The following is a 26,728-nucleotide window of genomic DNA, read 5'->3' on the forward strand; positions in this document are numbered from 1 at the left end:
ATTCCCCACGTAATAAATCATATGATTATCTGATTTACAATGGCAAATACCAATCCATTTCAGCTCATTAATGCCTACTATCAATCTTTATTCATTCCATTTCATTTTTGAACAGTTCCAATTTTCCCAACTTCACATTTGACACTATTCCACTTCTCCACATGTCCTACAGCGATACAAGTAAAAGCAGTAATGAACTGTGGGCAAACACACTACACTAAAGGGGAGGAAATCTGGGTCCTAACCAAGTGCGGTTTACTTGCACTTTAGTCCTTTGGTGTGTCACTTCCCATCTTTGGATTATCAGTTTCCTCATCTATAAAAGAATGTTAGGCTAGATGGTTTTTCCACTTTATGATTCTACGAATAATATACAGGATGTTAAAAATATTTAAATCCATAGCCACTCCAAATCTTCCACACATGTTCCCATAGTCCTGTCGCAGATGTTTAATGACCTTACTTTTTTAAAAGAGAGAAGTCATGGGCTGTGCTTTCCTAGAAATAAAAAGTACGTCATTTTGAACATCGCTCAAAGTTTCCTGGACATCACAAGATGGTGTTTACTATGACTCTATTGAAATGTTTGTTTTCTCTTCATCTGGAAAATATCTATATGACCAGAAAAATATGAATATACAAATCGCAAGATTTATTACAAAAGCCTTGTTCTTCTTATAAAAGAATTAACCCGGAAGTTTGTGTTAGGCTAGATGTGTGAGGCAGGGTTTTCTAGAGAAGCAAAATCAGCGACATAGAAAGAGGAGTAGGTGCCAAGAAAAATGGCAAAAAAGAAAACTGGCTTAGAGAGTTGTAGAAGCAGTAAGGGCAGTTTGGTTCCCAGATGTTACCCCGAAGGTATGTCCTGACTCGTGTGGCCACCTGGGGCAGAGAAGCCAGGAGATCAGGCGCTTGTAGAGGTAAAGCTGGAGTGGGATACTGGCTGCTTTGGTAGACCATGGATAGCTCCCGGGAACAGCAGGCAGTATCGCCGGTGGCAGGCACATATCCCAAGAACCAAACACAGGATCCATACCAGCAGGAATGAAGGAAGGAAGGCAGTTCTCTCCATAGCATCCTTATAGATATCAAAATAGACCACACACACACACACACACACACACACACACACACACAAGGGGCATCATTAAGCTGTCACCTGCATCTTTGGGGAAGGGCTTACTGTCAAACAATGGAGAATCCCAGCCATCTCAAGGTGACACAAGACCTAATAATCACACCGTTTCTTCTTCCATAAACCTTACTATTTATATTTAAGATTAACTACAAACATTCTCCTATATTTTAATATGTACAAAAAAACAAAGGCTTCCTTCTTCTGAGACACTATAACTGTAATTCCTTTCCAATAAAGAATTTTAATATCTTCTATTATGATTGGATAACCTTTAATAATCTTTATTGGCCTCTTCTTTTTACATCATGCTTTTGTAACGTTATGAAAACGGCACAGTGATGACATGGGACCACAAAGAGATGCCATGAATAATAACCTTAAAATATTTTAGTCTCTCCCTTAGTCCAATCCTCACTACATGCTCCTTAGGTATAAAAAGAATGTACCGTATATACTCGCGTATAAGCCGAGGTTTTCAGCAGTTTTTCAGCACAAAAATTGTGCTGAAAATCTGGGGCTCGGCTTATACACAGGTCAGTGGTACCCTAGCGAGGTGTAACATCTCGCTGCCCCCCACCTCCCCTGAGGTAATAGGACAAGCAACCATCATCTCGCAGGTGATTGCCCTTTCTCCGCTGTTCATTCAAAGCCCCACTGACACTGCAGGGCATTGAATGTTTGTTTACTCAAATCTAACCAATCAGAGCCATCCTATGACGTGTATCTTTGAATAAGCCTTTTAAAGACCGTGTGCGAAGGATGTGGCATGAATGGATATTATCTGGTCAAGTCCGACTAACAAAAGGAGGAAATCTCATGAAGCCTGACATAGAGGTAATAGCAAAGTGGGTTCGAGATGCATGGGAAGACATTCCAGAAGACATGGTGTGACGTGCCTTCCAGAAATGTAGTATTAGTAATGCTATGGATGGCAGTGAAGACTGCGCTTTGTATGAAAAGGACAGCAGTGATGGTGATGACGGCGATCTCAGTGAGGACAGCATCTATGATGACCTCACACCAGCTGAAGCTCTGCATTGGGATACGGATGATGATGAGGAATCCAGTTTTGAAGGATTTTAACTCTTTACATTTTAGCTTGGTTGCTGATTGAGCTCAGGGAATAGTACTCTTATGGTATCATTGTTGATACCTCATTGTTTTTGTTGAACCTACTTTCCACTTACTGTGCCGGTTTACTAATGTTAAGTGACTTGCTGTCCTTTTATGTTTTCTATTTAAAATAAATATTTAAATATATTACCACACTGATATCTCAATTTTTAGTAATTTTATTTTCATTTATTTTGATTATTAAAACTCACCAAAAGCTTCTGCATTTTCCACCCTAGGCTTATACTTGAGTCAATCAGTTTTTCTGGTTTCCCAGGTAATAATTAGGTACCTCGGCTTATACTCAGGTCAGCTTATATTTGAGTATATATGGTAGGTCCTCATTCCCTCCCAACTTCCCCTATCATACATAACCCTAAGGAGTTAATAATATAGTTCTAGCACTATGGATTTACTTGTCCTGGATTTCATAGAAGTTATATTATATATGTATATATTCTGACATACATAGGTCACATGAACAGGGGCAGACTAAGGAAATGGCTTAAAGTACTTAGAACTGGGCGTGGCACACAGTAAATGATCAATAAGCATCTATCTTTCGAATTTGATATTAAGTTTTCATACACAAGTAAAATTTTGTTGAAGATCATTTAAAAAATGATTGCAGCAATACATCAACAGGAAACTGTGAGAAATCCAAGCTGCATTCAGAGAATGACATGGAGCCACGGTTGTAACTGCTGATGTCATATGGATCCTATCCGAAAGCAAAGAATACCAGAAAGATGTTCACTTGTATTTTATTGACTATGCAAAGGTATTTGACTCTGTGGATCTTAACATATTATAAACAACAATGTGAAGAATGGGGATTCCAAAATGTTTCCATTGTGCTCACACAGAACATGCACATACACCAAGAGGCAGTGGTTTAAACAGAACAAGGGGGTACTGAGTGGTTGAAAATCTGGAAAGGTGTGTGCCAACGCTATATCCTTTTACCATGTTTATTCAATCTGTAAGCTCAGCAAATAATACTGGAAGCTGGAGTACAGGAAGATCTCAGCATCAGGGTGGGCGGAAGCTCATTACACCACATGCTATCACTTTCAGCACAGCTGAAGTACTTACTGATGAAGGTCAAAGTCTACAGCCTGCAGTGTGGATTACACCCCACATAAAGAAAGCAAAACCCTTCAGAATTAGACCAATAAAAAACATCATGATAAATGGGGGGGGGTAATTAAAGTAGCCAGTATTCACTTTATTTGCAGCCACAATCAATTCCTGTGGAAGCAGCAGTCAAGAAGTGAAATGACATACTGCATTGGGTAAATCTGCCCCAAAAGCCGTCTGTAAATCAACTATGAAGCCTAAGGTGCCCCTGACTGGAGCCTCGGTATTTTTAATCACAGCTTTTGCATACCAAAGCTGGACAATGAAAACGGAGGGCTGAAGAACTGATGCCGTAGACTTGTGGTGGTCTTCTGATAAGAGCTGTAATAGCCCGCCCAAAAATGATTTAAACTTAAAAGTTAGAAGAAATCAACTATCTGAACATAAATAATAATAATAAAGGAATCCTGGAAGGTAAGCCTTCCTCTCCTGTACTCTGGAGATGTTCTCACAGAGGACCAGTCCCTGGGGAGGACCTGATACTTGGTAAAGGGTCACTGAAAAAGAGGAAGGTGCTCAGAGAGATGGATGAGCACAGTGGCTGCAACAATGGGCTCAAACATTGCAACATTTGTGAGGCTAGGGCAGGACCTAGCAGGGCTTGTTCTGTTTTGTTTTAGGTTTTTAAAAATCATTTTATTGGGGGCTCGCACAATCCACCCATCCATCCATTGTGTCAAGCACATTTGTACATTTGCTGCCCTCATCATTCTCAAAACATGTAGTGCTTGCTCTAGAGGGACACGAATTCCTCCGATAGCAGCGGTTCTCAACCTGGGGGTCCGAGACCCCTTTGGAGGTCTAACGACCCTTTCACAGGGGTCTCGCGATTCATAACAGTAGCTAAATGACAGTGATGAAGTAGCAACGAAAATCATTGTATGGTTGGGGGTCACCAGCACAGGAGGAACTGAATGAAAGGGTCGTGGCACGAGGAAGGTGGCGAACGGCTGCCCTAGAGGGTCACCGAGTTAGAGCTGAAGGTCTTCTCAGGACAAATCTACCTGACAACCCATGCCACCATGCCGGTGACACTGACCCCAAACCAAATCCACCGTGGCGGGGCGGGAGGACTCACAGCAAGGCTTAGGCATAAGCGTTTCAGAAACTCCATGGGAAAACTCGGTTGGAATTCCATTTTCGCCACGAGCTTTTTGACCCGTCCCTAGTGTCCAAGGCTCTCATTCTTTACCTAGCGGAAGGTCTCGTCTTTCTGAACCTGAGGAGCTCACAACTTGACCATAAGCAGTCAGGCGACAAGTGGAGTTTACTCACAGTGGAGTGCTAAACCGCTGGGCCACCAAGGCTCCCTCATAATAAAAATCGCCGCTTCTCGGTGCTTACCGTCAACACGGCACGCTGCTTCCGGACGCTGTACGCGTGCGTTTCTTTCGACGCGAGCTCGTTTGGGCTTGGAGACAAGCCTGGTGAGTGAGCCTAAAGGGCCCCGTTCGTGCTAAACAAGCAATGGGCGACGACTGCCGTGTGTCTGTGGCCGTGGGAGGTCGGGCGGTACACACGGAGAAGGTGGCCTGGGCTCCCTCAGACCAAACGGGAGCTCGCGGGAGGCCGGTACCGGCTCTGAGAAGGCGCCAGCGGGGCCCGCCCTTTCTCGTCCAGAGACGTCACGGTGGCCTGTCCCTGGTGTCCGCGGTCCCCGGCCTCGCAGGCGGCGTCCAGGGCGCGGGGCGCGCACGTGCCGGGGCGCCGCGGGCGCGTGAGAGCCGGAGCCAGGCACGGGGGCGGGGCGTGGGCGTGGGCGGGGCGGGGCGGGGCGCGCGCGCCGGGGCGCCGCGGGCGCGTGAGAGCCAGAGCCAGGCACGGGGGCGGGGCGTGGGCGTGGGCGTGGGCGGGGCGCGCGCGCCGGGGCGGGGCCTGCGTCACCGGGCGGCGACGCGGACGGGAGCGCACGGCGCGTGCGTCGGCGCAGCTGTCGGGGCGGCGCCGCGGCCGCTGGAGCGCGATGCCTTCAGGCTGGGGTGAGCGCTGTGTTCCGCCGCTTCCTTTTCTAGCTGCCCCACCACCCTCGGGCCGCGGGTGGAGAGCCCACCGGGCCCGCCCTGCGTGGAGCCGCGCGCCCTGGGGCCGAGACCCGGCCCCGCCGCCCTGGCCAGGCCTCTGGAGAGCGCCGGCTGGCCCGGGCGCCTTCCCGTTGCCAGGGATGAGGGTGGTTTGACCCGCTTTGGGGGTGACTGGAGGGCACCAGGAGTGTGTTTTTCCTACCTGCGCCCAGAATGCTTTTTTAAAGATTGTCGCCGTAGGTAAAGGCGTAGGCTAAAGGTCCAGGTGCGCCTGAAGGGGGAGGGACTGAGGCGAGAAAGCAGGAGCGCCAGCCTGCTCCTGCGGACACCCCAGATTAGCAACCCTTTTAGTGATTACTTAGCCCAGAAATCACCAAGTCGTCTACGTAGTCAACCCCAGTGTTTCAAAAGGAACCTAAGCTACTCCTCTTCCCAAAGGCCTTTCCTTGTCGAGCTCTCATTAAAAAACAAAAAACCCACCCTCATGCTATTGAAGTCGATTCCGACTCGCTACAGCGACCGTGTAAGACAGGGTAGAAATGCCCCTGCGAGTGTCCCCCACTGGTCCTCTTTACAGGAGTCTACCTTTACTTAGGGCCCAGAGGAAACGATGTTTCCCCACCAAGCATCGTACTGTGTAGAAAAGTCCCTGTCTGCACTAGATTTTGGAATGATTTCTTCAGTTACTTGTCCTATGTTACAAACCGTGGATTGACTACTAGTGAATTTATCGACAGCTCTATTATTTCAGTGTACTTCCATATTCCGTGTACCTCCAGTCGGACTTTGCTCGAGGACACTTTAGAGTTCTGCCCTATTTCATGATGCCACCTGATTCGGCTCTTCCCGCCGCCGGCTCATTAATAAAACTTCACAGTCTTTATCATTCCGTTTTTTGCCCCAAAGTCGTCTTTTCTTCTCCTTACCCCCGTTCTTTTTGCTTTAAAATGAGCTCCATTCATTCGGAATTTCAGGACTGTTGCTGCAGCTCCCCAATGGCCCAGTAGTTGCCTCTGTATTGAAGTCACCACCCCTCTAGTAAGTGAGGCTTCCTGAATTCAGAACTCAAAAATGACACGGCACTTTCTCCTTTCCTCTGGTGGGGTTTGGCTTTATTTTCTCCAGAATATGACTCTATGTTTCCTAAATATGTTAGTTCTGTCATTGCAGGTATGTGGACTTTGTATCAGATGTATATATACAGCCTGGTCCTTTGATTGGTTGTCCAAATGCTAACACACTTACCTTCCTCTTCTCCCAAAGGCAGACTAGATCGAGAGAGAATTCTTAATAACCATAGTGTATTTTTTCAAATCTGAAGAGTGTATTTAGTAAAGAGTGAGCACAAATCAGTACTGTTAGTAATCCGTATTGTAAATTTCTTAAGTATTCTGTAGGTTTTCTTTCTGTTAAAAAAAACCCAATTCTGATTAATGAGTTTAAAACTCAAAACAGGCATTCCGGATTCTATAGAGCCTCTGATTGGCCTAATTGTTTCACTATGTATATCTGTTAGAACTGAATTAATTTCTTGCCTTGAAGAACAGTTGATGTCTGATTACAGATCTAGAAATTGAATAAGCAATGGGTAATAAAGTAAATCTTGCCCTCAGGCACCTAGTTTTATACTTAGTTTTAATCTCTGATGTTAGAGCTAACTTGATAATAAAAACAGTTGGTAATTATTTAAATTGTAAATATTTTTAGAAGTAAATAAAGTTGGTAAAGATTTGATAGAAAAGGGAGTTTTCCACGGTATTACCTAAATCCTTTCTGACTAGAGAGCTAGCCATCTTGCTTCACTTTCAGGCATTTCAGCCTTGCTGTAATCCTTTTATGAATGGGTTATGGTTTAAATTTTCAGGGAGGTTTCTCCCCCCCCCTTCATTTTTTTGACTGATTGCACATCATGTGTTTTGTGTTTTTATAAACAAGATTGGAACTATAGTAATTCATTGGTTAGAAAGGAAGTGACCAAGTGTATGCATCACCCACTAAAGAAAGCGGCATTTTTGGAGTGGTTAGTGTTCTCGTGTGAGTTTCAAAATAGCCGTTGTTCTTTACTTAGTAAACCTTTCAAATGGTTTCTTAAAGAGCACGGTATAATCTTACCAGAAAGAGCGATGCTTTCAGTGGCATGATAGGTCAGAGAGTTGAGTTCTTTGAGCAATTTCTGGACTGCTAATCTGAAGGTTGGAGGGCCACCTGTGGCTGCCTGGAGGAAAGGTCTAACCACTGAGACTGAAAAATTAGGGATTGGAAACTCAGTGGTTGGATTTTTTTTCCCCTCCCATACTGGAGTTCTTGGAGAAATCTTGATCACAGATTCGTCTTTCACTAAATTCCATGCCAGCTGTTCGCAAATGATGTTCAGCCCCTAACACATCATTAGGGGTCTGGTAGGTGCAATTGTACAGCGATAATGAGTAAAGATCAAAGTAAAATTATAGAGAGCATGAGAGATAGAAGAGAAGTATTGAAATAAATGGAGTCAGACACAATTCTTGGTAGCATGCTCACCTCAGCCCTGCCTGGTGCTCCACGTGGAGGGAGAGAGAGAGTTTAATGCTAGCCCAGGCTTTTTATATATCTGGGGACATGCAAGCCCCCTAATTACAGGTGAGGACATGCATCACAGGAAGGGGTTGTGCTATAGGTAAAACAGTAATGAGAGGGGGTGGTCTAGGGAAATACACGCAATAGGAAGAGGGATTGGTATACATGTGACAAGATGGGCGGATGCTAGAGTCAGGATGGCAGTTTAACTTTGACCTGTTCTCTGGGTCTCCATAGGAACCATTATCAGTAGGGTGTAAACCCCACCTACAGGAACCAAATAGATGACTGCAGGCATTCATTGTCTTTAACCGGGAGTGGGGCCCACTGCAGTCTGGCTACTGATCGCCCTCAGGGAGGATGCCTGTGAGCATCTGACCTCCTCCCACAACTCAGTGGTTCGATTTTTTTCCCCTCCTGTAGTGGAGTTCTTGGAGAAATCTTGATCACAGATTCATCTTTCGCTAAATTCCATGTCAGCTGTTCGCAAATGATGTTCTTAGGTCAAACTACCGTTTTCGGTGGTGGTGTCTCACCACCGACTCATGACAACCCTGGGTGTGTTAGAACTGGGCCCTGCGGAGTGCTCAGTGGCAGGTTTGGTTTACTTTATACTCTTGTTTTTGCTGCTGTTGAAAACATACACAGCAGAACACACAGTGCTTCAGTGAGCTCTGCGCACTTCAGGGCTGCGGGTGGCAGTCATTCTCTTGAGTTGTGGGGTCATTCTCACCTTCCTTTGCTGGGGTGCTTCCAGATTGGTGTTCAGGGAAGTCGATCATCAGATTGATTGTTCTTCCTTCCACGTCCCCTCAGGGTCCACTGGAGCCACCAGCCCTTTGGTTTAGCAGCCAAGCTCATTAACCATCTGATCACCCAGGTTCCCCACTCTGTAATCTAGATGGAGGTGTTTTGACAATGTTAAAACAGCGATTGTTGCCCAGTTTATATAAACATTGACATTTTATTCTGTATGTTTTTATCTTACTTTCGATTCTTTCCAAGTTAGTGCTGGAAGATGACTGAACAAATTAACAAGAGTGAGAAGAATACTAAGGAAATAATTTTAAAGACCCAAGCTGGTCCAGAACATTGACTGCATTTACTCAGTAAATATTCTTTGTGTGCCTTTGTGTCTACCAGAAGCAAAAACACCCTGCTTTCCTCATAAAACTCACAAAAAAACCCTCCAGTCGAGTCAGTTCTGACCCCTAACAACCCTTTAGGGCAGGGTAGGACTGCTTCTGTGGATTTTCAAGACTGTAACTCTTTACAGAAGTAGAAAGCCTCATCCTTGACCCCGGAACAGCTGTGGTTTCAGACAGCTGACCTTGCAGTTAGCAGCCCAACTGTAAGCCACGATACCAAGGTTCCTCCAGGAAACTCACAGAGAGATAATCAAGTGGCCCAGCAGGTAATAGGAGCCGTGGTCAAGAATGTGCACAGTAAAGGGACACTGAGAAGTCGATGGTGGGTGACTAGAGCAGACCTCCACAAATTGTGCTGTCATGCACCTTGTTATGCTGCTGATAAAACCCCAAACCAAATCCATGACCATCGATTGATTCCAGTTCACAGAGCTGAAATCTCCACAGAAACCAACTGCCTCACTTTCTCAGGCAAAGAAATGGGTGGATTGCTGACCTTACTGTTAGCAAGCCACCACTTAACCCAACATGTCCGCAGAGCTCTTTCTTAAGAAGTGTAGGCATAATTTAAAGTTTCAGTTGCATAGATTGCAGTTTGGCACAAGAAAGCCAGCAAGATCCTTTTCAGTTGGGGAGTAAAGTATTGGCTGTTCCACCACAGAGCAACCCATGTACAACAGACGGAAATATTGCCTGGCCCGATGCCAGCCTCACTATTGTGCTTATGTTTGAGCCTGTTGTTGCAGCCATTGGGTCAGTCCATCTTGCTGAGGGCTTTCCTCATTTTCACTGCATCTCTACCAAGCATGATGTCCATCTCCAGGGACCGACAACAGGTCCAAAGTACATGCAAGGAAGTCTCCCCATCCTAAGGAGCGTTCTGGCAGTACTTCTTCCAAGACAGATGTGTTTGCTCTTTGGCAGTCCCCTAGTACTTTCAGTGTTTTTTGCCTGTGCTGTAATTCACATGCATAAATCTTTAACCTTCCTTATTGATTGCCCAGATTTTGTATGCATCGGAGGCGTTTGAAAATGCCATGGCTTGGCTCAGGTGCACCTTAGTCTTCAAAATGACATCTTTGCTCTTTAAGCATTCTTCATTCTTTATTTTCTGCCCGGAATGAGCTCCCAACAAGGCACCCCCTTCCTCTTTGTAAGGTCTCTCTCTCTCCGGGACTAGATTCCAGCCTCGGTCCTTGGCTCTGCGCGAGAAAGATTTCACACCGAAGCCGGGCTCGTGATCCAAGTGAATTTAATGAGAGTTAAAAAAAGCTTCAGGTTTCACGCGGCACCCATAGGATTCCTTTGACCAAGCGGCCTGGCAGAGACTGCTCCACTGCTCCGGGTCACGCAAGGATCTCTCTCCTCCCACAAAGACGACCAGACCACACCTCTCCCTTCCGGTCCCTGCCTTTTCAAGGGTTCCCAGGGGAGGCGTGGTGAATGACCCCAGGTTGATCCCATTGGCTGAATTGTCACCTGGCCCAGGTGGGCTGCTCCAGGTGTAACGCCCATCGGAGCCCACTGGCGGGAAAATCCAGCTTTGTCCTTTGCTGGCTCTCCTGGGCATGCGTAAATGGACTTCCCAATTACCTAGGCTAAACTACCTAACATCTCTTGATAACACTGATAATCCCATTCTTAAATCCAATGGTAACCCAGACCAGGGCTGTCTTTTCTGACACAAGACTGAATCAAGCTTCCTTTGTAGACTATTGTAGCATTCTGTATTTGTTAGGCTTAGTGCTTGTCAGCCTGTAATTGTGTATTTATGTGTGATTACATATATTTAAGTGTTATTACTGTTTCATTCCACTCTGTGATGCTCTGTTGGGGGCAAGAACCTTGTTTCTTCCTCTGGCTCCCTGGTGTATCTCTAGAATATAGCACACTACTGGGAGCATGGTACTTGCTGAATTTAATTTTTCAAAAGTCTTAGTAACACAACGGCTCCCTAACACCAAATTGTAACCTTTTTCAGTTTTACAAGTTTGGACTAGAATAAGAATAATAAAGACAATGGGTGACGTACATATAGGCTTATAAATGTTCTTGGGAAGTCCTATTTTTCGGGGATTATATCCTATATTAATTTTATGTTATAATGACACTCTTAAAAATGAAATAATGGTTTTATTGAATTTGTTTCTTTGTTTGCTTGTGGAAACCATCCTTCCTTAGATTAAAAAGAAATGTAAACACCAAATCACTGACATTTTACTAGTCTGAAATCCAAAGTCTGTTGTTGAGTACCCTAGAGACTTCCTCTCCTCTCTAAGGTCTATAATTGTTTCTCTTTGGATACAGTTGCCATGAATCGGTGAACTGTATTTGAAATATATAATTTTCCCTCACAGATGCTTTCCTAGTGGCCTGGATCTTCCTCAACAACTTCCCTTCATTTATCTCTGGTGTGTGGCATTTACTCTTGCCAAGTGGGCTGAGATTCAAACAGTGACTGCGGAGTTTTCCTTTTGTAGGGCAATTGTACTTCTCTATTTGAGATGACTGAAAGAATAATCCTAAAAGATAGCACATTCGATTTTTATACTAAAAGCCAGATTTACATATTTTGGTTATTGAGATGAATACTGATTGTAAATGTAGTAATGTAAATATGCAATGGTTTTGCATTTTAGTTAGACCTTTTACTCTTTGATTAAATGAAAAGGCAAGTTAGCTGGCAAACTTTCCCTATAAAAGTTATGGTTACTCTTTTACCTGCTTGATATGTCTGTCGGGTGTTTATTTGGATGAGATGAATGATCGCCTTTAAAGGTTAAGAAAAATGGACGTTCTTGGGTGCGGAGTGTCCGATTTTTAAAAATTGTAATGCTTCTTCTTTTCCTAGCTTTATATTTTAAAGACTCGGGTGAGGCTAGTTACTCTAGCTCCCTGCACGTCTGTCCTTGGGGCTCTACTTTCTTTATATAATGGTCTCTGCGGGGATTTAGTGACTGGATTCATGAATACATGGAAAGTATTCGGAAGAGCGTCTTACACATTGGAAGAGGCTGAAAACTTTCTGACGGCCACTGCTATTACTACTAGTAGTGTTTGCATTGGATGGGATTTTCATATCTGGTTATGGAATATTGCCAGCATGGCCAAAGGCCCAAAAATAATTTAGCTTACTTTCCATTTCAACCATATTCTCAAGAATTTGTATTCTAGTAAGCAGTTACTCGTCAAAGGAAAAATCATCCAGCTGTTTTCAAGCTACGAGTCCTAGAATTCTGTCTTTCGTGACATCAGAACAGGATTGAGGAGGCTGTTTTCTGCCAAGGGCCATTTGGCATCACTTTTATAACATCATTTGAGGGCTATACTGTTGAGACATTTAATTAATCCCTCATGATGGCTGGACCTGCTTTTCTTTGATAAGCCATGATGCTAGCTGGTATTGATGATTTTTTAATAATTGTTTGAGCCAGTTTATCATAGTGCTTAAGAATGTCAGCACTACAATCTGAAAAACTTGAGTTTAACTTTTACTTATGCCACTTGTCAACTGTCACTTTAAATAAACCAGTCAGCTGTAGCTCTTATCTTAAGATAGGACTAGAGTTATAACTATTCTTAGACTCATTGTAAGAAATAAATGAGACAATTTGAAGGGGCTTCCAAAAGTTTAGGGGAAAATGAAATAGAAAGGTAATGGAATTTCCCAAAACCCTTTTGAAGCCCCCTTGGAGGTGGGAAGCACTTAGTCGGAGCCTGACAGACTGACGGTAAGCGGTCAGGCAATGTTCTTAGGGATGTTACATTAGGTAGACAACTTCCCTTTTAAATGTAATCAGTTAGATTTTGGTTTTTTAATGCTTTTTACTGGGCATATTTAAAGAAATTAGAGATTCATTACCCTCCCAACAATATGAATGAGTCCTGTTTTCTGGTTTAGCTATGTGAATCTGAAAACACATATAAATATTTGGAAAATGTAGTCTTAAAATTTTGCTTTAGGGTCCTATAAATCTACTGAACTTAAAGGTGTACTTAGTTTGTTTTCTGGCTGCTTTTATTGTTGGTCTTATTCCTGGAATATATTGTATGTGTTGGTTTTATACTACAAGTAAAAGTAACTTTTATGTATGTTTGACAGAAAGTATGTGAATGAAGCACCACCCTTTCTGCACTTCGGAAGACATCACTCCATCATGGGACAGCAAATTTCGGATCAAACGCAGCTGGTTATTAGCAAGTTACCAGAAAAAGTAGCAAAACATGTCGCATTGGTTCGAGAAAGTGGCACTTTAACTTATGAAGAATTTCTTGGGAGAGTAGCTGAACTTAATGATGTGTAAGGCTTATTCTTTCTCCTCTTATTTTGTTTTTCCTTCATGTGTGTTTCATATGGCTGTATAAGAGGTAGTGGGAGATATTAATTGATAAGACTTAACTTTAATAGTAAACTTTACATATTTTCATTTCATTCAGTTTCCTTCAAAAATTTATTGAGTACCTGGTAAAAGTAGACATTCTATGTAGCAACTTTTAAATACGTAATGTGAATAGAAGAGGTTAAAAGAAATTAAAATTGAAGTTGGAAGACCAATATTGAGGCAATTCTAAATATACAACCCAACCTGTCAGCCATTGTACACTGCTGCTGCTGTTGGCAGGAGCCGTGGTGGCATACAAGTTGAACTGCTAACCCCATAGTCAACAGTTCCAACCCACCAGCCACTCCACGGGAGGAAAATGAGACTTGCTGTTCCTATAACGAGTTACAACTTCGGAATCCTTAAGGAGCCTGCTCTGCTCACTAATGTTGCTCTGGGTAGAATTCTACTTGATGCCAGTGGTTTGGTTTTTGTTGGTCATTAGCTGTCACTGAGTTGAGCCTACAGCTGAACACAAAGCTGTCTGGTCCAGCCCCAGTACTGTTGGTTTCTGTTTGTACCATTGTACACTGAAATTATAAATTGACCCTCGTTGAAAGCATTCTATAGAGGCGCAGCTGAAGGGAATCTGCCAACTCGCCGCTCTAGAGAAAGGCTCCTGGTGCGGTCAGAGGAAACACTAAGAAGTTTTCTGTAGGTCAACCAATGTAGCTGGTTAAAAAAAAAATCTTGTATGTTTGATCACTGAGATAGTAATAGTTTATTTTCATCACTGAACAATGAGACATTTATTATTAGTATTTTCTAATTATGCTTTTTAAATACTTGCTTAATTATTTTAAATAAATTTCTACCTCAAGTAGCATATACATTTTATACCCTTCAACTACACACCTAATAGAATTTAGCCTTTTCTTTATGAATTAGAGTCTTTTTTAAAAAATCAATTATTGCACCAACCTGTAGAGGTATTGTTAGGGCCTCTGTCCGTAAATGACCCCAGACTTGTGTTCATTTATGTAAATTATTGCTTGCTTATTAGCATTCTACCTAGTGGCAGGAGGGCAAATGTTACTTCTTTCTATTAAGCCAACCACTTTCTATATTTATAAAAGTCACTTTTAACTACCTTCTATCCCCCTGGAGGTGCACTTTATCTCATTTGGAATTGCCACTTAATTGGATCCCAAAGGTTCTCACTGGAGTCTGTTCGTTATCGCTAATGTTCACTGGAGGAGCCCTGGTAGGGTAGTGAGTGGTTACACACTGGGCTGCGATCCACGTGGTTGGCAGTTTGAAACCACCAGCAGTTCTGAGGGAGAGAGATTGGGCTTTCTACTCCCATAAACAGAGTCTCAGAAACCCACAGGGTTCCTGTGAGACAGCACTGACTGGAGGGCAGTCAGAGAATATTCACTGAGCATTTCCTATGTGCAAGGCATGCAGCTTACTGATGGACACTGGAACTGGTGACCAAGGAGCCCTGGGGACACACGCAGTTAACACATCATCTGCTGACCGAAAAGTTGGTAGCTAAAAGCCACCCAGTTGTTCCTTAGGAGAAAGGCCTGGCAGTCGCTTCCCATAAAGATTACTGTCAAGAAAACTCTTCTTAAGCGGTTAGTTCTACTTGATGTCTCCCAGCCACAGCAGCGGGCTTCCCCAAGTGTTAATGGCAGAACCAGTTCTCCCAAGTCTGAAGCTTTGTCCGCTAGTCCACATTACATTCCTTAAGGCCAAATTGAATCACACGCGGTCTGGGGCTACATAGTTTGCCGATGTTCACTGTCACAGTCACTATTAATAGCTTGGGATAGGACACAAGGGCCTACTCCTGTAGGCTTGTCATAGACAATAGGAGACATCCTTGCCAATCTGGAGCACATTCGATAAGAAACAAATCTTGATTGTAATGAACATAGTTGGAGTCCACTGATCCTAGTCATCTTGAAGACTAAAAGTCTCAGGAGTCTAATGTGGAAATATAACATTTTAAAATGCATTCAATACCGTTTTAAAATCATATCAACACCAATTTAAGGCAGTTCAAAGGCATATGTATTTGACTATCACAACTCCCTTTTATTTTATTATTCATTAGTATTTTTTTTCTGAGCACTGAACTAAGTTACTTATAGATAAAGCAACTGGGATCATCACAATTAACAGCCCTATACCACCAGTCTGCTGGTGAAAACCAGTCAGCAGTGCCGTTCCCAGAGGTTTTCCAGCTGCCAAGCCCAGCTCCCTTTCCATAGTTTATTCTTCCAGCCTTCAGGCAGCCCTGAACCTGGGACACGCCCAGATCCAACATAGGAAATTGGCTTTAAGAAAGGAAAGGCTTTCTTTACCACACTGATGGTGCCTGGCTATCAAAAGGGATAGTGACTGGGGTCTTAAAGGCTTGAAGATAAACAAGGGGCCATCTAGCTCAGAAGCAACAAAGTCCACATGGAAGAACATACCAGCCTGTGTGATCGAGTGGTCCCGAAGGGATCAGTTATCAGGCATCAAAGAACAAAAAATCATATCATTGGCTGCACACCTCCATGATAGGATCGCTGAAGACAAATGGGTGCATAAGCAAATGTGGTGAAGAAAGTTGATGGTGCCCGGCTATCAAAAGAGATAGTGTTTGGGGTCTTAAAGGCTTGAAGGTGAACAAGTGGCCATCTAGCTCAGAAGCAAAAAAGCCCACATGGAAGAAGCACACCAGCCAGTGCAATCACGAGGTGCCAAAGGGACCAGGTATAAGGCATCAAGCAAAAAAATAAAGATATATGTGTGTAGATGTATATATACATACACACACACACACACACATACTATATTGAATGAAGGGGAAAGTGCAGAGTGGAGACCCAAGGCCCAAGTGTCAGCCAATGGAGATCCCCTCATAGAGGGGTTTAGGAGAGGAGATGGGTCAATCAGGGTGCGAGGTAGTGCCGATGAAGAACACAGCTTTCCCCCAGATCCTGGATGCTTCCTCCCCCCAACTACCATGATCCGAATTCTGCCTTGCGGGGCTGGATGGGGCAGAGGTTGTAAACTGATGCATATGAGGGCTGGAGGCACAGGGAATCCAGGGTGGATGATACCTTCAGGACCAGGGGTGTGAGGGGCGATGCTGGGAGAGTGGAGGGTGGGTGGGTTGGAAAGGGGGAAGTGATTGCAGGGATCCACATGTGACCTCCTCCCTGGGAGAGGGATGGCAGAGAAGTGGGGGAAGGGAGACTCCCGATAGGGCAAGATATGACAAAATAACGATGTATAAATTACCAAGGGCACATGAGGGAGGGGAGGGAGGGGAAAAAAAAAAGAGGACCTGATGCAAAGGGCTTAAGTGGAGAGCAAGTGCTTTGAGAATGATTGGGGCAGGGAATGTATGGATGTGCTTTATACAATTGTTGTATGTATATGTATGGATTGTGATAAGAGTTGTATGAGTCCCTAATAAAATGTAGAAAAAGAAAATGATTAGGGCAAAGAATGTACAGATGTGCTTTATACAATTGATGTATGTATATGTATGGACTGTGATAAGAGTTGTATGAGCCCCTAATAAGATATTTAAGGGAAAAAAAAAGAAAGGAAAGGCAGCTGGTTCTCTTAAGATAAAACCAGAACCAACCCCCTAAGGGCATTTCCCAAGCTGTTACTATGGGAATAGAAAGCCCGTCTTTCTTCCTCTTTTAAGAAAGTGAATTTTATTCACTTCAACCACAACTCTATGAGTTGACATATACACAAACCAAACCACCACCACCACCAACAACAGCAACAAAATAACAAGTCCAAACCCACTGCTGTCAAGTTGATTCCAAATCAGACTATCCTGAAGCACTGAGCTGGAGTTCTCCGTTCTAGTTTCCGAGGCTGTTAATCTTTCAGGAAGCAGACTACCTTATCTTTCTATGGAGCAAAGGGCGGGCTCCAAATGCTGGCCTTTCTGCGAACAGCCCAATGCCTAACCTTGGGGCCACCAGGGTTCCTTAGACAGACAGGTGTGTAAATGCCCAGAAAATGAACTAGAAGGATGCATTGGATGACTCTGCTTATGTTTGTGGGGAGTTGTTGGGCAAGAGGGCAGCGAAGGGAAGTTTTATATTTACTCTGTACAGTTCAGTATTGTGTCATGTGACAAACATGTTACTCGTGAGTTTAAAAAACCCTCACGTACTTTAAAAAATCACTCAATAGGTGGTTTTTGAAGCATTTACTTCTAGAAGCATATTCTTAAGGAGTATAGTTGGATTGGAAATAGTAACAGTATCATAAGAGGAGAGTGCTTTTATTTTGTTTCAACTCTTGTGAAGAGTCCTTGTTAGATTCCTCCCTTGGGAAATACCTTGCTTCGCAAGAGAAAGAATGAAAGAATTCACACCGAAGTCTGGTGTGTGCTCCAAGGGAGTTTTTATAAAGGATGGAAGAAGTTTCAGGTTTTACACAGGCGCCCTTAGGGCACTTCACACCCTCACGTGAGGCCAGAGAAACCACAGCACTGAGCAGGAGCAGCTGGAAAGGAGGCCCCTGGGCTCCCAATTCTGTCTTTAGGGCCCTTTGCTGGGAGGCGTGTTGACTGTACTGGTTCATCCCATTGGCTGAATTTGGCTCACCCTGCCTAGAGTGGGGCCCACCCCTGGCTTCCAGGTGCATGGGCCTGAATTTGGGCATGCCCTCTAGCCTTTATTGCCTTCTAACTCCCTGTCAGGGCGAGGGTAGGCCTTGGCATGTAGAGGGACAAGCCCTGGTTTCTGCCTCTAGCTCCCTAACGTCCTCAGTGGCATTTGCCTGTGGGTCAAGATCCTGGATAAAATGTGGTTTATGGAAAGGTCCACCAGGGACTCTTGCTGAATTTCACAGTGGGAGGTGGCCCCTTCCTTTTATTGACTTAGCACAGGGCATTGCTGACCAGTTTGGTTCTTAAAGCCATTCCTTTGTGTCAGTGTCCCAGGTTCAGAGCTGCCTGAGGGCTGGAAGAGTAAACTGTGGGGGTACAGCTGGGCGTGGCAGCTGGAAAACCAACGGGAATTGGCACTGCTGACTGGTTCACCAGCCAACGTTGTTGCCATAGGGCTAGCTGTTAATTTGTGAGGCTTCCCTAGATTTATCTGTAAGTTACTTAGTGGGATGTGATAACCCCATTGGTGCTCAAAATATAATAATGATAAAGGGGAGCTGTGATATTTAAGTACATGCATCTTTGAACTATCTTAAATTCATCTCTTAAATGTTATATTCTTACATTAGAATCCTGTGACTGTAAATTAAAATTACTCTGCTAGAGGACAACAGTAAAGCAGTATTAAAGTATCCTAAAGTTATTTGTTTTGCTCAATTCAACCCCAATTTATAAAGCAAAAATTTTTCCAAGAGGCATGTTTGTGTTTTTTAAACACTCATCCAAGAGTAATATTTCTTTGCACTTTATGAACAACCGATGCCACCGTCACAATTTGTCCTCAGTGAAATAGCCATAGTGGCATAAGGGAAACCAGATCAACACTTTTTCTGAAGTACTTGATTTCTTGAACTTGTTTTTCTTTTTTTTACATTTTTTAGGGACTCATACAACTCTTATCACAATCCATACATATACATACATCAATTGTATAAAGCACATCTGTACATTCTTTGCCCTAATCATTTTCAAAGCATTTGCTATCCACTTAAGCCCTCTGCACCAGGTCTGCTTTTTTTCCCCCTCCCTCCTCACTCCCCCCTCCCTCATGAGCCCTTGATAATTTATAGATTGTTATTTTGTCATATCTCGCCCTATCCGGAGTCTCCCTTCCCCCGCTTCCCTGCCATCCATCTCCCGTCTTTGTTTGAAATTTAGAACACATGGATTTTGACTTTAAAAACCTTGTATGGGGGGGTGAAGGGAGATGTCAGACAGTGTGAGATTTGACAAAATAATTTATAAATTATCAAGGGTTCATGAGGGAGGGGAAAAATGAGGAGCTGATGCCAAGGGCTTAAGTGGAATGCAAATGTTATGAGAATGATGAAGACAACGAATGTACAAATGTGTTTTACACCATTGATGTGTGTATGGATTGTGATAAGAGTTGTATGAGCCCCCAATAAAATGATTTAAAAAAAAGAATATACCATGAAAAAAAGTAACCTTGTGTGTACATAAAGTTATGGGCTTATGTGTAAGTTCACACATTCTTGATCCATGTTTGTTGGTGGTGGTGCGGTGAGTTATACCTTGTGCTGCCAATGGCAAGATCAGCAGCTGCTCCAAGGGCAAAGGAGGAAGCTGTTGTGCTATAAGGATTTCCAGCCTCTTAGGGTCAGGGTCAGGATTAGGGTTAGGGGAAGAAAAAAAAAGATTTCCAGCTTCAGAAACCTTAGCAGTTCTACTTGGTCCTATAAGGTTGTCCAACACTTCTCCCTCTCCATCAGTCTCTGTGTCTGCAATTCATTAGCATCCTTTTTATATATTTGGTTGTGTTTGCAATGAAAGTTTACATAGCAAGTTACGTTCCCATTTAACAATTTTTATAGAAATTGTTCCATGACATTGCGGAGTTTTATAGTCTCTCAGTATTCTCAATATTTCCATTCTGTTTCCATTTATCTGCCTTCTCTGCCCCTCCTTAGCATCTCCTCTTTGTTTTTGAGTAAATGTTGAACCTTTGGCAATGTATGGTAGGGTCTTTAAGGGGGGTACAATACTCACCAGTATTATTTTTTACTTTATAAGCCAGGCTGTTATTTGAATGACAAGTGACTGCTGGGAATGGCTTCATTTCTGCTTTCAAAGGATATCTTGGGCTAATAGTCTTGAGGGTTCCTCTGATCTCTATTGGTATGCTTATTCATGTTTACTTTATATTGGTATGTTTGTTCATGTTTTAATTTAGTTATTACAATGGTTATCCCTTGATATTTATTTTTATTGATGTTTTCAAGTTTCCTTTTAAATTTCCTTCTCAGTTTTAAGCTGTTAGTTAAAACTTGTGTCATCACTCCATTATTTAAATGAATTTTTGTGATGTTAACAAACAAATGTTTTTGTCTCCTTTCAGAACTGCTAAAGTGGCTACTGGCCAGGAAAAGCATCTTCTCTTTGAAGTACTACCTGGGTCTGATACTTCTGCCTTGTGGAAAGTGATTGTACGAGTGGTGTGTACCAAGGTGAGACTGAGCTCGACTTCCAACTCTGAGCTAAAATCATATTAGTGTCTAGAACTACACGGCTGAGTGGAACCACCTTATATGGTGGAACGGAATGCTAATGGATTGCTGGGCTTGTGGCAGTGCTGTTGCCTTCCATCTCGCTGTTTGACATGACTGCTGTGTAGCATAAACTTTGCTATGAAGCATAAATCAACAGGGTAGGAGGTAGCAAAATCTCATCCTGTCTTCTGGAGTTTGAGCTGGCTGGCTGGCAAGCCGTAGAGTCCTGAAGTGACATCCTATTTAGTTGTAAGATGACTCCTGAAAAATAAAGTTATCACAAGAAAGCATTTATTTTAAGAATACTAGATTTTATTCATTTAAAAAATCCCAAAGAAAGTTTTTTTAAATAATCTTTATTGAGTGGCTTTTTGATTATCAATGCAATGAGTCTCTTAGTCCATCTTTAAGTTTTAGATCACTGAATATATTTGTTGTGCTAGAAATATAATGGTAGCTGTCCTCGAGTATTTGAGAGCTTCATGCACCAGTGTATGGGTTAGAATAGGTGTTTTCTTTTCTTTCTTTTTTTTTTTTAGAATAGGTGTTTTCTTAACCTTTTTGAGGTCATAAACCTTTGGGTGAAAATGAGGAAACCAGTTTTATTAAACATACTATTCAAACCCCAATTCTTTTTTTAAAATCGTTTTATTAAGGGCTGATACAGCTTATCACAATCCATACATACATCAATTGTGTAAAGCACATTTGTACATTCATTGCTCTCATCAGTCTCAAAACATTTGCTCTCCAGTTAAGCCCCTGGCTTCAACTCCTCATTTCCCCCCCTCCCTCCCTGCTCTCCCCCTTCCTCATGAACCCTTGATAATTTATAAATTATTATTTTGCCCTATCTTGCCCTGTCCGACGTCTCCCTTCACCCACTTTTCTGTTGTCCATCCCCCAGGGAGAAGGTCACATGTAGATCCTTGTAATCGGTTCCCCCTTTCCAACCCACTCTCCCTCCACCCTCCCAGTATCACCACTCACACCACTGGTCCTGAAGGGAGCATCCGCCCTGGATTCCCTGTGTTTCCAGTTCCTATCTGTACCAGTGTACATCCTCTAGTCTAGCCAGACGTGCAAGGTAGAATTGGGATCATGATGGGGGGGGGGGGTAGGAGGGGAGGAAGCATTTAAGAACTAGAGGACAGTTATATTTTTTATCATTGCTACATCGCACCCTGACTGACTTGTCTCATCCCCGAGACCTTTCTGCAAGGGGATCTCCAGTGGCCTACAAATGGCTTTGGGTCTCCACTCCACACTCCCCTGCTCATTCACTATGGTAAGATTTTTTGTTCTGATAATGCCTGATACCTGATCCCTTCTATACCTCGTGATCGCACAGGCTGGTGTGCTTCTCCCATGTGGGCTTTGTTGCTTCTGAGCTAGATGGCCACTTGTTTACCTTCAAGCCTTTAATACCCCAGACACTATCTCTTTTGATATCTGGGGACCATCAGCTTTTCCTCACCACATTTGCTTATTCTCCAACCCCAATTCTAAAAACATACACATGGATAAAAATTTATGCAAGTGATTCATGGTACATATATGGAAATCAATAGTAGCATTTATTATAGTGGCATCTCTACAGGGAATTTGGTAACATTCGTTATGTTCAGTTTGAAAGGCAATCAGCACCCCCATCTGTTTACAGATTTTCCCATTACACTAGACAGAAGGTGAGTGCCTCTTAATCAATGGCTCCCTCTTTCCCCCTTCCCCCCTCCCACATCTGGTAACCATTAGTAAACTTTGGTCTCTATACATTTACCTATTTCACTCAGCCTAGTGTTCTGAAGGATCGTCTAGGTTGTAGCGTGTATCAAGACTTCCTTTCTCTTCATGGCAGAATCATACTCCCTCGGTCGTTGGACGCTTAGATACCGTATATACTCATGTATAAGCCAAGTTTTCAGCACATTTTAAATGCAGTTTTTGTGGTAAAATTCGGTCCCTCGGCTGATATTCAGGTCAGCTTATCCTTGAGTCTATATGGTAGTTTCCTTCTTGGGGCTTTGTGAATTATGCTGCATACTACGGTGAACACGGGTGTTCACCTGTCTGTTGGGAGTCCCTGCTTTCAGTTCTTTGGGGTATGTCCCTAGGAGTGGAATTGCTGAGTTCTATGGCCCTACTCGGTTTCACCTTTTGAGGACTCTCCCAACCGTCTTCCTCAATGGTTTATTCCGTTACAGCCCCACCAGCAATGGATGAGTGTTCTGGCTTCTCCACATCCTCACCACCATCTGTTGTTTTCCTTTTTTTTATTTTTTCAATCATGGACCTCTTAGTGATTTTAATTTGCCTTTCCTTAATGTCTTATGATTCAGAAGAACATGAGGAATGTAGACTACCATTGTTGATATCAGATAGATCTTGGCTGAAAGCAGAGAATACCATAAAGATGTTTGTCTGAGCATCATTGATTATGCAGAGGCATACAACTCTGTGTATCATAGCAAATTATGGATAACACTGCAAAGGATTAGGGTTCCAGAACACTTTATTGTGCTCATGTGGAGTCTGTGCATAGGCCAAGGGGCATTGATTATTCAAACAGAACAAGAGGGTGCTGTGTGCTTAAAATCAGGAAAGGTGTTGTACATGAACAGCAATGGAGGTGGACAGATCTGACCTCCTCTGGCTTCCCTAGTGCCACGAGGCAGGCTTCAGACATGCCTCCACACTCCACCCTTCTTTACCTATTCTGTTCCTCTGACACCACTCTACATCTTTGCTGGGTTCCATAATTCATTGCAATGGCCACACAGAACGCACCGACCATGGTTTCAGGTGTTTATTAGGGAAGTTGTGGGCTCTTACCTGTAGCAGTGTGCATGCTCTGGTCTAATCCAATTTGTAAGGTAGAAATGAGGTCATTATGGTGGGGGGAAGGAAGCACCAAAGAATTTGAGGAAAGTTGTGTGTTTCATCCTGCACCCTGACTGGCTCATCTCTTCCCTGTGACCCCTCTGTGAGGGGATGTCCAATTGTCTACAGATGGGCATTGGGTCTCCACTCCATTGCCCGTCCCCCACCCCCCCCCCCACATTGGGTTTGATTTTGTTCTGGGTCTTAGATGCCTGATACCTGATCCCATTGACAGACACCTCACGATCACAGAGGTTGATCTTCCATGTGGGCTTTGTTGCTTCTCAGCTAGATGGCTGCTTGTTTATCTTCAAGCCTTTGAGACCCCAGAGGCTATATCTTTTGTTAGCCAGCTTTCTTCACCACATTTGCTTAGGTACCCTTTTTGTTTTCAGTGATCCTGTGGAGAAGGTAAGCATCACAGAATGCCAGATTATTAGAACAAAGTGTTCTTTTGTTAAGGGATTACTTAAGTCAAGGCCCAATGTCCATCTGCAACCTTAATTGTTAACATATAGATATGAGTACATAGTCCTAGTCCCCTCTTGTTTTATTTATATGTATATATTTACATATGTGCATGCTTGTATTTAGGCCTCTATAAATGTCCTTTGCCTCCTGTTTCTTTCCTCTATTTCCTTTTACATTTCTCTTGTCCCACCATCATGTTTGACCTTCATTCAAGTTTAATAATTACTTGCTGCTACATTGCCCTTGATTAAGCCCCACTAGGCCTCCTACGCCCTTCTCTCCATTGATTTTAGTTCACTTGTACCTGGGGTGGTTCCTCCCCACCCCCCTTCCTTTCCCCCACTTCCCCTTCTCCCATATCCCACCCCCTGCCCCAACCATTGGTCCCTTATTTTCATCTGCAAATTATTTATCCCACCTATCTTATCTAGATAGACATGCAGATACATTACTAAGTGCAAAAAACAGACAAAGCCAAATAAAACAACAAAGGAAGACAAGACCAACAAAACAATTAACAAAACAAAGAAAGCCACTGACAAAAATGGAAAAGCCTATAAATAGTGCAAGATCTGTTTGTTGGCCTTTACAGTGTTATCCAGTCGAGTCTGATGGGGTGCCACACTCTGTCTCCAAAGTCTATTTTTGGTATTCCTCAGGGACTTCATCACTTTGCTCCCCTTGCTGCTCTGTTGCATGCTCTTAGTGTTTCGCCCCAGCATGATGAGTTCAGACTGTGCACAGTTCCCACACTGTCTCCAGTGTTGTCCCCCGCAGCACTATGGTTTAGTGAGGAACGATGTGTCTCGTGGTGGGGACGGCCCTCTGGTGCTCCCTGTGCGTTGTCTCCAAGCAGGAATATTGTCCTTGGGCCTTGGTGGGCCAGGATGTCTTCCCCGCCACCCCAGCCCACTCTCCATCCCTTTTTGTTTCTCCAGTGTGCTCTAATTCCGATGCTCTCCTCTTTCCAAGCTGTAGCCCCGCGCTGTCCGTTGAAGTGCATTCTTCTGAAGGGAGGGGGTTGTCCACATGGTTGGAATTGGGGCCGCCCCTAAATTTAATTTTTTTTTAGTATTAAAGTGGTAAAAGTACAGTCTTTATTCCACTATTCTTTTATTTTTAACATGTAATAAATATTGATACTATCGTTAGTATTATTGTAAATTCTAGATAGATTAAAAAAAATTATTGGGGGCTTATACAATTCTTATCACAATCCATGCATACATCCATTGTGTCAAATACATATGTACATTTGTTGCCATCATCATTCTCAAAAACGTTTGCCTTCTACTTGAGCCCTTAATACCAGCTGCTTATTTTAAATTTAATTTCGTAACTCTCAGAAAGTCACCTAACCTTACTTGCACTAAACAGGAAAATGACTAACAGTTGTTTTAAGTATCAAATAAGGTAAATCTGTATAAGTACTTTGAACCCCACAAATGTAAGTGAGTTGGATCATTCTTTTGCCCATTCTCTTGCTCTCTGGTTATGTAATTTGAAAGCCTTGAAAGTTCCTATTTCCTAGGATGTTTGACTACATAATTGTTTTTGTGCATTTGTCTTGGAAATTTGGGCAGATAAAAATGATTCACTTAATACTTGTTTTTCCCGTGTGCTTTTAGATTAACAAAAGCAGTGGAATTGTGGAAGCATCACGGATCCTGAACCTATACCAGTTTATGCAGCTTTACAAAGACATCACCGTTCAAGCAGCAGGGGTTCTGGCACAGAGCTCCACCTCTGAAAACCCTGATGAAAACTCGTCCTCTCAAACCTCTTGCCAGGCTAGTCTTTGGATGGGAAGGTATGACAGCCAGAAGGAGCGTGAGCCACTAATTTGCAAGCTACTGAAACCTCACCAGTGTCATTCCCAGTGTTGTCTGGGGTGCCTCAGAGCACTTGACTGCTTGCCTCACATGCTGGTATGTCTCAGACTGGCTTCCAGATGGCTGTGTCTCAGGACATGGTAGGACTCACACCTTTGGTTCGCTGGACTCTACAGACTTATCTCTAATGACAAAAGAGATTGTTACAGCCCCCCCCCCTTTTCGTATAAATATTTGGATTCTTAGATAACCAAGTCCCTCAGCAAATTAGGCCTAAGCAACTAGCAAAACCATCTCAGTTTTTCCTGTAAAGAGGCTGACTTCTTGGAGCACTGAAATGTACACACTGGCTCCAGGTCTTTCCTGTCAGAAGTGGACGAGCAGTTGGGGCAGCCATTGCGGATACAGAGTTCCTAGGAGGAAAGGAGTGAGCTAGAGTTCCGGCATTAGTGCTTGTTTACGCAGGCCTAGCCTGTTCTCTAGGCTTCCTTCTCTTTCTCTGAGATGCTCTTGGCACATAACTGCTCCACCTGCTGCCATTTGACAACTGGACCATAATTTATATTTGTACCTGCATCGTTGGGAAAGGGATTAAGTGACCTTAGACATGTGGGCACCTTGGGTGATTGCCACGCGGGCAGACAGCAGGAACCTGTATTGAACTGTGTCTTCTGCCTTACAGTACCTGGAGGGAAGGCCTAACAAGCACTTCTCTGCTCATACCACTTACGGTTACATTTTCTCCCCCTTCGTAACATGATTCAAATGTTAAACTAGGTTTTCGTTGATTGTTTCCTGTTTGTCTTAAGTGGGGTCTTTGGGTTTGGGCGTGGGGCTTCTATACGGGTGCGGAGGACTTGCCAGGTGAGTTTTAGACATTTGCAGGTCGTGCTCA

General features: G+C 43.4%; 1 protein-coding gene and 1 long non-coding RNA gene across 2 annotated transcripts in view; one reads left to right on the plus strand and one right to left on the minus strand.

The window, feature by feature from the left end:
* The window catches only part of LOC142444806 (uncharacterized), a 21,195-nt gene extending 16,063 nt beyond the window's left edge, over positions 1-5,132 (minus strand). Inside the window, exon 1 of the long non-coding RNA XR_012783933.1 lies at positions 4,736-5,132. This is a non-coding gene — a long non-coding RNA (uncharacterized LOC142444806). The remainder of the gene's footprint in view (positions 1-4,735) is intronic.
* Positions 5,133-5,257: 125 nt separating this feature from the next.
* RNF141 (ring finger protein 141) overlaps positions 5,258-26,728 on the plus strand; it is a 35,883-nt gene continuing 14,412 nt past the window's right edge. The window contains exons 1-4 of the mRNA XM_075546079.1: positions 5,258-5,370; positions 13,219-13,416; positions 20,500-20,608; positions 25,630-25,811. Coding sequence (XP_075402194.1) covers positions 13,274-13,416; positions 20,500-20,608; positions 25,630-25,811 — 434 coding nt within the window. The 5' untranslated portion in view covers positions 5,258-5,370; positions 13,219-13,273. The remainder of the gene's footprint in view (positions 5,371-13,218; positions 13,417-20,499; positions 20,609-25,629; positions 25,812-26,728) is intronic.

Source organism: Tenrec ecaudatus, chromosome 4 (assembly GCF_050624435.1).
Source record: "Tenrec ecaudatus isolate mTenEca1 chromosome 4, mTenEca1.hap1, whole genome shotgun sequence".
NCBI lineage: Eukaryota > Metazoa > Chordata > Mammalia > Afrosoricida > Tenrecidae > Tenrec > Tenrec ecaudatus.